This window comes from Microcebus murinus, chromosome 9 (assembly GCF_040939455.1).
Source record: "Microcebus murinus isolate Inina chromosome 9, M.murinus_Inina_mat1.0, whole genome shotgun sequence".
In the NCBI taxonomy this organism is placed as follows: Eukaryota; Metazoa; Chordata; class Mammalia; order Primates; family Cheirogaleidae; genus Microcebus; species Microcebus murinus.
In genome coordinates this window covers 89470796-89484678 of record NC_134112.1, presented here as the reverse complement: position 1 = coordinate 89484678, position 13883 = coordinate 89470796, and the positions used below count along the sequence as shown (strand labels likewise).

At 34.7% G+C, this 13883-nt stretch overlaps 1 protein-coding gene across 4 annotated transcripts in view; it reads right to left on the bottom strand.

The window, feature by feature from the left end:
* UBN2 (ubinuclein 2) overlaps positions 1–13883 on the bottom strand; it is a 70865-nt gene that overhangs the window by 47619 nt on the left and 9363 nt on the right. For all 4 annotated transcript variants that reach the window (XM_012767973.2, XM_012767975.3, XM_012767977.3 and 1 more), the window contains exons 3-5: positions 7147–7248; positions 1428–1565; positions 624–727 (exon numbers count right to left, since the gene is read on the bottom strand). In XM_012767973.2, coding sequence (XP_012623427.2) covers positions 624–727; positions 1428–1565; positions 7147–7248 — 344 coding nt within the window. The remainder of the gene's footprint in view (positions 1–623; positions 728–1427; positions 1566–7146; positions 7249–13883) is intronic.

Below are 13883 nucleotides of genomic sequence, written 5' to 3'. Positions count from 1 at the left end.
TGCCCAGGCTAGAGTGAGTGCCATGGCGTCAGCCTAGCTCACAGCAACCTCAAACTCCTGGGCTCAGGCAATCCTATTGCCTCAACCTCCCAAGTAGCTGGGACTACAGGCATGCACCACCATGCCCGGCTAATATTTTCTATATATATTAGTTGGCCAATTAATTTGTTTCTATTTATAGTAGAGACGGGGTCTTGCTCTTGCTCAGGCTGGTCTTGAACTCCTGAGCTCAAGCAATTTTCCCACCTTGGCCTCCCAGAGTGCTAGGATTACAGGAGTGAGCCACTGCACTCGGCCAGTACCAAAAACTTAAAAAACGGTTTGTTCAGTACTATCTTTTCAAACTTATTCTTATTGGTAAAAAGTAATAAGCAAAATACTTAATGGACCAATCTATAAATTTGATCCAAAACACCATGAGTCTCTAAGGTGACAAAGCCTTCTGCTTACTAACAAATATTATAATATTATTACAATATAAGTTAACGGTCATTAATATTCATAAATAATATATTAAATTAGACCCAGCTAAGTTGAATTAATTAATGGTGAATATATCTTTCTAAAAGGAGAGACAGTTACCCTGTGACACTAGTTCCCTTATGAGGTTTAATTTAACATACCCCAGTTGTTTGGGTACTTTTTTCCTTGGCTTCTTCTCCTTTTCCCCTTCCTCTTTCCGCTTCCGTTTCTTCATCTCAATATCATCTTCTTTTATTTTGGGAACCTGCAAAATGATAAAAGAATGCATCATTTATCTAAGTATCAATGCTTTACTCTTTGATGTTAGCAATCCAGGATCCATTTTTCTCAAATGTCAGTGTGCATTAGAATTACTTGTTAAAAATGTAGATTCTTGTGATCCACAAGAATCTGTGGTCTAGTTTTGATTCAGTTATCTGAGGTAGGCCTCATAATTTGCATTTTTAACAAGCATTTTAGTAACTGGTACAAGTCAGTCTTTGGACCACACTTCAAGAAACATTTATCTAACAACATTATTCCTTTCCCAAATATGGTACATGCAAACTCTATAGAATTAGTTACAAATTACATCTTAGGAAAGGTAACAGCTATTAACAATTATTTCTATAATAAATCTTAATCTATCCTAGAAACTTAATTTTATACCAGAAACAGATTATTAAACCACACAGGTAGAGAGAAGTTTTAAAAGAAAATATAATTCTACTATAAGTACCAGTTTTTCCATATCTACATAATTTTAAAATATATAATTAACCACAGATTTGATAAACAATGGTTTATATTTTCCTTTTTTTACATTCATAGTTGTAGTACAAGTTAACATTCAAAAAATATATACTCTTCAGCAAAACACATACTTTAATTGGTTAAAAAAAAGAAAAAAATATATATATACACTATTAATTGAACGTTTTCATTGCAATGTCAGATAAACTCACTTTGGGTGGCTTGTGCTTTTGGTTGTCTGTAATATCTTCTTCTTCAGTATCTGAAGCTTGGCGAAACTGTAGAGTGCCAGTGTTGATATAAAAACCTCCATATTTTGTTGTCAGAGAAGCAGGAACTAATTCATCATACTAGATTAAAAAAAAAAATTTTAAGCTATATCCTACTGTCTTTAACTCTATAAATGCCAAAAAAATTCATTCACCATGGCAGCATCTTCCTTAAATCCTAACTGCAAAACTGACTACAATGAGGATATTTATGAAATAAATTTAGAAAAAGTTAACACCTGGAATAAAAATTAGCTCTGATCATTCAATATATATAAGAAAGAAACTTCTGTAGTAATAAAGCAAATTCTAAATATATCAACTACTGAGAAAAATTGAAAGATTATAGCTACCATTACTTTTTTTTTTGTCCCATTGCTACTATTTTTTTTTTTTTTTCATTTTTTGAAGGGGTAGGGGCTTATGAGGAGGGGTGTTCAGTTGCGTTGTTTGTTTTTGTTGTTGTTGTTGAGACAAAGTCTCACTCTGTTGCCCTGGGTAGAGTACAGTGGCATCATTGTAACTCACTGCAATCTCCAACTCCTAGGCTCTAAATAAATGATCCTTCTGCCTCAGCCTCCCCGGTTGCTGGGATTACAGGCGTGTGCTGAAATGCCCTGCTGGTTTTTTTTATATTTCCTCCTTTCTTTTTGGTAGAGATGGGGGTCTCACTCTTACTCAGGCTAGTCTCAAACTTCTGAGCTCAAGCAATCTTCCTGCCTCAGCCTCCCAGAGTGCTAGGACTACAGGTATGAGCCACCACATCTGGCCCACTGTTACTAATCTTAATGACAAGTGGGTCTGATGAGAAATTGAAAAAAGTAAAAACAGATGATTAAGTGTCTAGATAAGGAACAAATTTCATTTCCCACCATATCAGTATGAAATTTTATTCTTAAGGAGATTATAAACAGGAACTAAACTATTTTATCTATTTTAGCTCTATGCTTTTAAGTGGGGAAAATTTTTTAAACATTTAAAAGAAAAATAGTACATATATTTTAAAGAGAAGCAGAAAAACAAATACCCAGCTCAGGAAGCATATATTTGAGGACCTAGAATGAGCCAGGCACTTTGCTTGGAGCAAGGGACACAAATTGCCTAAATCAGATTTACATCCCCAAGGCTGGATTTTAAGGTTTATCATTATCTCATCTGATGAAGATGGACAAAAAGCAAACATTAACTGAAGGCCAATCTTAACCAAATGAAGGGGTTCAAAGGGGGAAAGAAAAAAGAAACTACTTATCTAATAGCTGAGAGGTATCTGCTACCTGGGGCCCCCAGAACTCTACTTTTGAGGTTCTTCATAAAATCTAGTCTTTCAGAAAGTCAGACTTTTAAGGAAAATTCTTTGCCATGGATGAGGAATGCATCATACACATCTTACTAGTTATTGTAAGAATATTAAGGCTACATACAAAAGTTGTAATTTAAACCTGTATTCTTTTAAATTATATGGAGAATGAAATAGGAAAGAGTGTCCAGTTTAATCACACTGAATTAAAAAGAAATAAAATGAGTGAAGGAAATAAAAAAAAATTAAAAAAAAAATGAGTGAAGGAAAAAAAGGAAGAAAATGAACTATTTTCTTATTATTCTAATTGATACACTACTATAAAGATCTACAGGTAAGACCTCACAGAAAAGGGCCAGTACAATTTGCAAGTAAAGGAGTGATGTAAGGAGTGAAGGATTAAAAGTGAAAAGACTTTGTAGTAATTATTTTGAAAATGTTTAACTGCAATTAAGAAAAATACACCTGTACTCTTTGCTTACATGTACTTGTACAATGCTTTAAAATTTTCAATGCTTCTCCATATAAATTATTTCATTTGGTCCTCATGATACCTTTGTAAGGCAAGAAAGGCAAATATTATTCCCATTTTATAAGTGAAAACCAGCTAAGTACCTTACCAAAGCGATTCTATATGTTTATGGCAAAGTTACTGGTGCCTCCAACCCATCCAACACACTAAACAGCTTCTTCACATGGTAAACACTTTCATCACCCAGTATACAGGGCAGTTTTGACATGCTCAAACTCTATCTTCCCAGGCAATATTTTGCTCAGCTTTCCGTATCAGAACACCCTTCTGGTGAATAAACTCTTCATGAATATTTAATTTAGCCATTTAAGAATGTGTTCAGATGCAATGGACACTGAACTTGAGAATGAGAAGGCCTGGATTTAGATCTGCTGCCAATGACTATTGTGACCCATGGCAAATCACTTAACAATTTTTCAGGGGTTGTAAAACAGGGACGTTACTTCACAAAGTTCTAGTAATATTTTAAAGGGAAATCTAAATAAAAAAGTGTTACTGATGCTTGGTATTAATAATAAAAACATTTTCAGTCCTTTTACAATTTGGCAGCATAAATGTGAGACTAAAAATAATCTTCAAAAGCATTTATTTTAGTATTTTTAGTAGTAAGTAGTACATGATTCTGAAAATTAATTAGAAACAGATTATTTTCACTCTATCAAGTAATATACCAACACCGAAAGCTTACTGATAACACAAACAGCTAAAAGAACAAAAAATCATTTTGTTTGCCCATAATTGTTTTATGTCTGAATTATCTCATAAAAATAAGCAAATAATATGTTTAGGGTAATGATACTGAAGTTATTTTGCAAGTCAACTTGTATTTTAGTTCAATTTCCTCTTTTAAAACAGGGACCTACCTTGTCCTACAAATGTCAGTAACTAACTATAAACTTATACCCACAAAATTTATCCTTACTTACTAAAAGCAGTAGTTTCAAATATTCTTTGCCACAACCCAGGTGAAAAATACATTACACATCAAAACCCAGCACACACACAATAAAAATTATATAATCTACTAGTGATGTACTATGATAGCTCCAATTCTTTAAAAATACTGGTCACACTCACTAAATTGATACATAATCCAATTATAGATGGCTGCCTGGGTTAGGAGGGAGCGGAGAGCTGATAGGCAGGGCACAGAAGATATTTACAGCAGTGAACTATTCTGTGTGATACTATAATGGCAGACACATGTCATCATTAATTTGTCCAAACCCATACAACACCAAGAGTGAACCCTAATGTAAACTATGGACTTTGGTGATAATGATGTGTCACAATGAAAGTTCATCAATTATAACAAATGTATCATTGTGCTACATGACATCAATAGTAGGGGAGGTTGTACATGTATGGGGGCAGGGTATACATGGAAACTCTCTGCACTTTCCATTCAATTTTGCTATGAATCTAAAACTTCACCTACTTTATGCTTTTCAGCATGTTCACATTCATTACCTTATTTGAGTCTCAGAATTCTGGGGGATATGCAAGTCATGGCAGAGAAAACTGGGTGATGCTAAAAGACTAGCTCCTGGTCACATGGTGAATTAGAAACAGAGTTATGACTAGAATCTAGGACTTCTGCACTGAGATTCAAATCAAGGTCAAGACTCCTGAAAACATTCCACACCCTAACATACTGGTTGATGACCTTTTTGGTAATAGGAAGGGCTTCTCTACTTCACAGGGCATCGTCAACATGTTACTTCTACAGACCAGGCTGCCTGTTATGACAAACAAGTTTATGTCAAGACACCAGAAATAATTTAAGAGTATGACAAAGTATCCGGTATGTCTCATGCTTGAAGTTCTTCCTATCACTCTCCTACCTGAATATACTTTAGAACTTTATAACCAAGCACTGTAGCAACAGGAAAAAGACATACTAATTTATGGGTAGTGTAATAGTAACCTAGTGTCATTTTCTGTGCATCCTAGTAATCACTGCACATTGCAGAGTACATAATAATCCCAGGGATTAGATTACTAATAAGAATGGAAGAACATATACCTTACGTATCGCAAAACATGACTTGCCCTCATTCATCTGCTATGATCTAGGGATTGCCACAGTCCCTAAATGCTCTCCTAAATTCCTCTTCCTTTTATAAGAGAAAGAGGATTCCTGGGGAAAAGCTGTAGGGCTTGATGAAAACAGGCTGGTGATACAGACTGGCATTCAGTATACCACCATTGTAGTAAGGCATGGCAGCAATAAAAAAAAATTAAGTATATTTTAAAGATGTCTACCAGACTAATTTCAAGCCAGTGGCATCAATATTCAAGATAGTGTGGTTCTCATCTTGGAAGTCATTTCAAAACACACCTGTCCAAGTTTGGGAATATTAATAAAAATTCAAGATGCAAATACTCTTTGGCCAATAAATTCCACTGCTAGAAATTTATCCTACCCATACATTTGCAGCACTCTATAAATATTCTTCATACACATTTATTTAAGATGCTAAATGTACACAGATGCCCAATTATTTCTAAGCATATAAAACTGGAAATAATTTAGATGTACATCAAATGAGATTAAATAAATTATATAATTTAAGCATATTCTTAACAGTCATTAAAATATATCAATGTTCTGATATGTAAATATTAAAATATGTTGTATTTTAATAGAAAAGCAATGTCTAAAATATGATAGATACTATAATCTTATTTGTGTTAATTTTAAAAAAGGATAATAGGTTGTAGACTTAATATACATGGAAATTTCTGGCCAACTACACAAGATACTTATTAGTATTTACCTCTTGGGTGTGAGGCCTTTAAGGTACTTTACTTTCTACTTCGTCACTATCTTGCACTTTATTGTTGCTTTACCATAAATATATATTAATTTTATAATAAGAAAACACCCAAAATAAAACCAGAAAACCCACAAACACCAAAAATCTCTTGAACAATCTAGAGACTTCACTTCCAGAAATTCTAATTCAGTAAGTCTGACTTAAGACAAATACACCAATATTTTTCACCCCCGATTTTCATCCCTGATTGAGAAGCATTTAGTTTAATACACTGGTTTTCAGCATTTGGTTAGAAATTTTTTCTTTTTTCCCTTTCATTAAACTTCTTTTTGTTCTCAGTTTGGGTAACGGATTATGACAGAATCAATGCTAATTACACATGTCTGAAAATGAGCAACTATTGAAGATCTCAAGGAACTCCTTTAGGAACTGGAAAGGAGTCCAGCACACTGAAAATACCACACTGCTGGTAGAGCACAGGGTCAGCAAATCATGCACTGGGCCGGCCAAACCCAGCCTGCCAGTTTGTTTCCATATAGCTTGCAAGCTAAGAAGGGATCTTACATTTTTTAAATGATTGGAAAAAAGTCAAAAGATTAATATTTTTGTGACACGTGAAAATTATATGACATTTAAATTTCAGAGTTCTTAAATAAAGTTCATTTTAACACAGTCATACTCATTCATTTGCTTATTGTCTATGGCTGCTCTCACACTACAATGCAGAGTTGAGTAGTTGTGACAGAAAACATATGGCCCAGGACAAAGTCTACAATATTTACTACATGGATATGACCCTTTATGGAAAAAAGTTTGCTAAAACATGGTTTAGTATAACAGTGTAATAATGACTCACCACTGACCAACCCAACATTATAGAATTTTAAATCTGCAGTATTCTTTCTTAAAAAAAATCTTTTAAGTAGTGAACACAGCTTTAAAAAGCACAAATAAAAACATTCACTGAACTATTTTTTATTTAACTGACTTCACCTTTGACTTCTACTATTCCACACAAAGAATTTGCTGCTATATTAAAGATGCATTACTCACAGCCTCTGAGTTATCAATAAATGGATCTGTCTCATCATAGCCAAAGCCTATATCAATTAAATCTTGTAGCCGATCCTTCCGGTGTTTACGGGGTTTCCCACCCTGCAAAGAACAGATACGTTAGACTCATTCAGTATTCATGCTGTTTCCATAAAGTTAAAAACACCTGTTGGAAGAATTCAAACAATTTTTATAGATAATCCCTCCTCCAGGAGATTGGGTTTAAGTCCTCCCCCCCCTCACATCTGGAGTGTAAATTACACTTAGTGACTTGCTTCCAGAGTAGAGTATGAATAGGGATAGGGGTGGGGACAGAGTAACTTTATAGTGGAAAACCTGGCCAACATTACACCTCACCAGGTGATCACAGTGAACATCAAAAGGGATAAGGCACGTTGATAGCATGTATCATTGACACGATGTGATAAAAATTGCACTTTATCTCTGTGGTCTTCCTTTCAAAAGCCTATAACACAGTCTAAGCACAAGAAAAACATCAGACAAATCCAAATTGAAGGACATTCTATGAAAAATGACCAGTGTTCTTCGAAACTGTCAAGATTATCAAAAACAAAGGAAATCTGGGCCGAGTGCAGTGGCTCACGCCTGTAATCCTAACACTCTGGGAGGCCGAGGTGGGTGGATCGCTCAAGGTCAGGAGTTCGAAACCAGCCCGAGCAAGAGCAAAACCCTGTCTCTACTGAAAATAAAACTAAATTAATTGGCCATGGGTTCCAATGAATTTGGAATTATATAATTATAAAATTATATAATTATAAAAAAATTAAAAATAAAAAAAATTAATTGGCCAACTAAAAATATATAGAAAAAATTAGCCGGACATGGTGGCGCATGCCTGTAGTACTAGCTACTTGGGAGGCTGAGGCAGAAGGATCGCTTGAGCCCAGGAGTTTGAGGTTGCTGTGAGCTGGGCTGATGCCACGGCACTCTAGCCTGGGCAAGAGAGTGAGACTCAGTTTCAAAAAAAGAAAAGAAAATCTGAAAATCTGCCATAGTCTTGATGAGCAATAAAGAGAAATAACAACTAAATGTAATGTGGTATCCTGGATGAGATTCAGGAACTGAGAAAGGACATTAGGGTAAAACTAGTAACATCCAAATAAAGCATGGAGTTCCATTAATAGTATGTCCCAATGTTGGTTCCTTAGTTATAACAAATGTTATAAACAATATGAACGTAAGATGTTAACAATAGGGGAAAGAAGGTGAGGACTGTATGGAAACTCTGCATTATCTCGGCAACTTTTCTGTAAATCTAAAACTATTCTTAAAATTATCTTTTAAATGTCATAGAATTATACACATAGACATACCTACAAGAAAATGAAATATAAGTATGTGCAAAAACTGGTAAAATCTGAGGTCTATCGTCCAGTTACTTGAATTGTGCCAATGTCAATTTCCTAGTTTGGACAACCATAAATATGTAAGATATCACCATTGGAGAAGCTGGGTGATGGGCACAAGCAACATCTCTGTACTGTATTTGTAACTTCTTGTTTTTTTTTTTTTTGAGTGTGTGTTTTGCTGGAACTTCTTGTGATTCTATAATTCTTTTTAAATAAAAAGGTCTTTAAAAGTAAAACAACAATGAAACAAAACACTGTAGATTTCATTATTCAGGTCATATCTTGGCCTCTGGCTGATTAGTTATAAAGAACTCATTATATCTCAGGTATAAAATGTCTCATGTATTTTGAAAGTTATGTATAAGCTCAGTGGAGGCAGTTACAATTATCAGGGCACTACTAAAACAAGTATGGTATGTTAGTTTAATTTTCAAGACTCATTTTAGATACTTAAATTTACTCGCCCAAATTTAACTAAACTTTCTAAACTAAACTAAGCATCTTCTAACACATCTCCCTGCACTATGATTTTTTTTGGTGCCAGAGTGGGGAAAAGGATGCTCACAAAGAGGGGGAAAGAGAGAAAACAATTAGTACAAAGGATTTGCCAACCAATATGTCACCAATGAGCCATAGTGAGCCTTGCAAAAAACAGAAAGTGCAAGATGTGAATCTCTACCACCTAGTTTCATTTTAGTTCTCACAGTGTATACCTCTCAATGTAAAGTGTGATTCTAATGGTTAAAGATGAGTAAGTTGTATGCCACATGGCCCTTAAAGACAAACTGCTTCATCTTGTTTCCATGCAAAGAAATAGTGATCTGTCCCAGTGCTTGAGGGAAAAATGAAGTATGCTGGACTTATCAGAGATGTCTCCAACATGGTGCCACTGCTTTACAGGTAAAGCAAAGGTAATACTGACTACTATGTTACATACTGACATTAAAAAACCTTATCCCCACATAAGCTATGATTCCACTGTATGCTTTTCAGCAGATAAAACTACACTGTTATTATACCATCACCACCAAGAGAGGCAATTATGGTGTGAGATAAAGTAACAGTTCCCATATTTTTAGATTTTACAAGTTAGGTAAAAGTTTCCAAACAATTCTAGGGACTAACACAAGGTGGCAAGGCTTTTATTTTGCTAAATGAAGCCATGGAAGACATAATCTCAGAACGACAATCCTTCTCAAGAAATATTAATACCAGCTGGGCCAATCCTAGCACTCTGGGAGGCCGAGGTGGGTGGGTTGTTTGAGCTTAAGAGTTCGAGACCAGCCTGAGCAAGAGCAAGACCCCGTCTCTACTATAAATAGAAAGAAATTAATTGGCCAACTAAAAATATATATAGAAAAAATTAGCTGGCCATGGTGGCGCATGCCTGTAGTCCCAGCTACTCGGGAGGCTGAGGCAGGAGGATTGCCTGAGCCCAGGAGTTTGAGGTTGCTGTGAGCTAGGCTGACGCCACTGCACTCTAGCCCGGGCAAGAGAGTGAGAGACTGTCTCAAAAAAAAAAAAAAAAAAAAAAAAAAAAGAAATATTAATACCAACTAGCAACATACATACATACATACATGTGCATATATACAGATGTAGTATACATACACATGTAACATATATGTATGCTTAGATGCAACATACATGCTAAATTGTCTTTATTTTTTTTTATTTTGCCAGGTCTGCAAACTGAGACCTCTACATTTGGTTATGGAATTACAGTGAGAATCAGAAGTCAGGGGAAGGGAACAGATACTTGTAGGATCAGAAGGGGTACTTCCATTGTGAAAAAGTTACACATAAGCAGTTAAGTACACGAGGGACAGCTTCACCCTAAAAAGTGAGAGAGGGAGAGCTCTAAGAAGTATATAAAAATACACATATAAAACTAATGAAGAGAACTAGCCCTGCCACATATTAAATATTTTTAAAGTTACAGGAGTCAACATAGATACAGCAGGAATATAATACAGCACTGTTCAGAAATATACTCTACTATATAAGAATTTGAGATGAAAAAGGAAGCATTACAACTCAACAGAGAATGATTAATAAATCAAATAAATGATATTAAAGTAAAATACAAATTTTACCTATCAAATTACAAACTTTTAAATTTTGGAGGATGGAGCAGAAATAGGACTGCCCAAACATTGCTGATAAGAGTATACCAACAAAACCTTTTGGAAAGCAATCTGAATCATCTGCCAAGAGACTTTTCTTATCTTTATCTTATTTGACCCAATAATTTGACTAAGTTTCATAGCTTACTTCAAACTACTACTTAGACTCAAAAGTATCTGTTAAGAACTTATGCCATAGGGAGAAATATGTTAAAATATAAGAATTTAAATATGAAAAGTCCTTGTCCTCAAGAAACTTAAAATAAGATAATCTCAACAAATTTACTAAGCACTCCCCACATGCCAACCTTTGTACATTTTATAGTTACACACAAGCAGTTAAGTACAGAGAGGAGAGGAGAAAGATTAAACAAATAGCTACAGTAGCTATAAACAGTAGAAAGGAAAATGACAGGTTGTATGGAGATCTTTTTAACCAGAGGCCCTAATCAAGGGTTTTTGCTAAGACACTGACACCCAGATGAACACAAGTGGAGTTAAGCACTAATGGAAGCCACTGAAAGGATCAGCACAAGGAGGTAACTGATGAGATTAGTGTTTAATAAAATCCTCTGGCTACTGTATGGGGAATTAACACAGTTGGGGAGGAGATCAGTTAAAAAGGAAAAAAAAAAACACAGAAATTTGAAAGAAAGTCACCAGTTACTGGGGACATAAAATATATATTTAAAGTACCAATCATGATCATTCACCAAGTGCTATCTTTCCAACTTTTTTCTCACCATTTTCCAACGTGAACACTTGATTCATTTAAACTACCGACTGTCCCCTGAACACACGTGATCACCTTTCCTGGTGCTTTCCCTTTATTTGGAAGTCTCTTACACCTCACTGAATCCTCCCATCCCTCACAGATCAGCCTAAGTTTTAAATCTTTTCTCCAAAATGCTTTCTAATTAAAATCACAAAGAAAATGATTGTTTTCTGCTCTCCTAACATATTTTTTGTCTAGGCATAACTAGCTGCCTATAAGATTTATCTGGGAAAAACTATTAATAAATAACCAGATAGGTTGTGTTGTAATGGAGACAATCAGATATATGCAGAAGTGCAGATAATTTTCAGGTAATTAGATTTAGGAACATCTATGTCTAGTCACATAACTAGTTTATTTCCACTGGAAATTATGACTGTTGTTAATAGTTTGAGTCCATAATCCAGTATTGCAATAAAATGGTTAGTGCTGTTACATAAGTGTGAATCTTATCAATGAGTAAACAAAATAAAGCTTTACTTGATAATATTATTAGTGTGACCAAAATGCCTCCCAAAATATGTTCTTAAAAAAGAACAAGATTTTTACAAAGCATCAAATTGATATAGCATCACAGTAAAAGTATACATTAAAAAGCTATAACATACCCATTTATATTAACAGCCACTTAAAAACAATGTAGTAGAAGAGTACTTATTAGTATAGATGGTAACAAAAGCAGTTTACCAAATGTTATGTATAGTTAAAGCAATTCACAGAAAAGGTAATATCACTGTTCCCTAGGCATTTGAAAAGGTGCTCAACCTAACTGGTAATCATGGAGACAACATCTAAATAACAAGATTGTTTTTTCCACTATCATACGAACAGGATAATCTCATTTATGAAAAACACAAAACAGCCATATATATCTATAGCTATGTATAAAATACTCAAAGAATACACAACAAGCAGACAACCATGGTTATCAGTGGAGAAGGAATGTAATTGGAGGCAGTAATGTAGGAAGACTTTGGCTTAACATGTATTATTTGAATTTGTTTTTAATACATGAACATATTCGTGTATTGCTCAGGTGATTAACAATTTTTTTTAAAGAGAAAGAAAGCACATATGTAACTGCACATAAATTTTTTTAAAGTCCCAAAAGGACACACATCAAACCATCAAACTATTTTGTAGTCCTACCCGGTAGTAGGCTTACAGATGATTAGCTGATTTTTACTTTCTTCTTCTTGTTTATCTGTATTTATACATTCTTTTACAGTGAAAAGAAAACAAACTTTGAAATATGTAAATGCCTATATATACTCTCTTGGACAAGAAATTCACAGTGTCTGGAGGAAGAACTGGTTAGCTGGGAGCCAGGGGCAGGAGGGACATTTACTGTTCATCACATTATCTTTTGCATATTTTGAATTTTTATTAAGTACATGTACTACTCATACAATAAATATTATTTGTTCAATACCAAAGTATTGGACTCCTCATATGGTTCTGTTTCCTAGTCCCACTATGGGACAAGAGCTTGAGAAAACCTGTATTTGACACACACACACCTGAGTAGCTCTTTCTTACTCTCCAAAAGCCAGGGTTCCAACAGCTTTAATCCTCCCATTAACAGATCTCCACTAAAGCACTTCCTATTAGGTACATTCCCATTCCCGCCTTCATTACAGAGGCTACTAGAGAACAGTTTTCTAGCCATAGTTTACTTTTCCTCACCTTTTGGACTTCCTGGAAAACTTCTACCCTGACCTGCCTCTTGTCTTACCTCCCTTTCTATTCTCCACTCTCCAGTTACCTCATCATGTTGAAAGTCAATGATGTGCAAATTATATAAACTGGAACCAAACTTTTGACAGCAAAACAGAATGTATAAATTACTTCACAAATATTAAAATTTAACATAAAAGAACTTAAGATAGACAGATAAAGGATTATATTGTAGTATATTTCCTACAAGACAGACATATTTTGAATTACTCTCTATTTAGGCATCCTTAGCAAATATAATCCCTGCAGCAGAATCAAAGTCATACTTAATAAATTTTCTGGACTTTTGCAGGTGTTATCACATAATTTTTACATTAAATAGATATTATAAAAATCAAAATATATTTTCCAAACAAACAACCCCTGGAATTTTGCTACTTATAAAATGAAGAACCCCCTTTATATCTATTCCTTTAGGCACTAGTTCACTGTGACTCAGAAGAATATTACTTACTGAGTCACTAGTACTTGCTTAACCTGATAATCAGTGTTTCAAGCCAATGCAGTTTCATTATACTGTAACACTAAACTGGGAAATAAGCAAACAAGATGTTCTTAGAACTGGACAACCCCACTGCCTCCAGCTAATAGTTAACCGAACTAATAACCAACATTCATTGATCACCTCTGGTAAACAGAGCCAGCATGACACTAATTGCTAAGAAAGACTTTAGTCTTATAAGTGAGAAGAAAACATCCCCTGATTACAAGCCTCCCTATTTGTCCCAG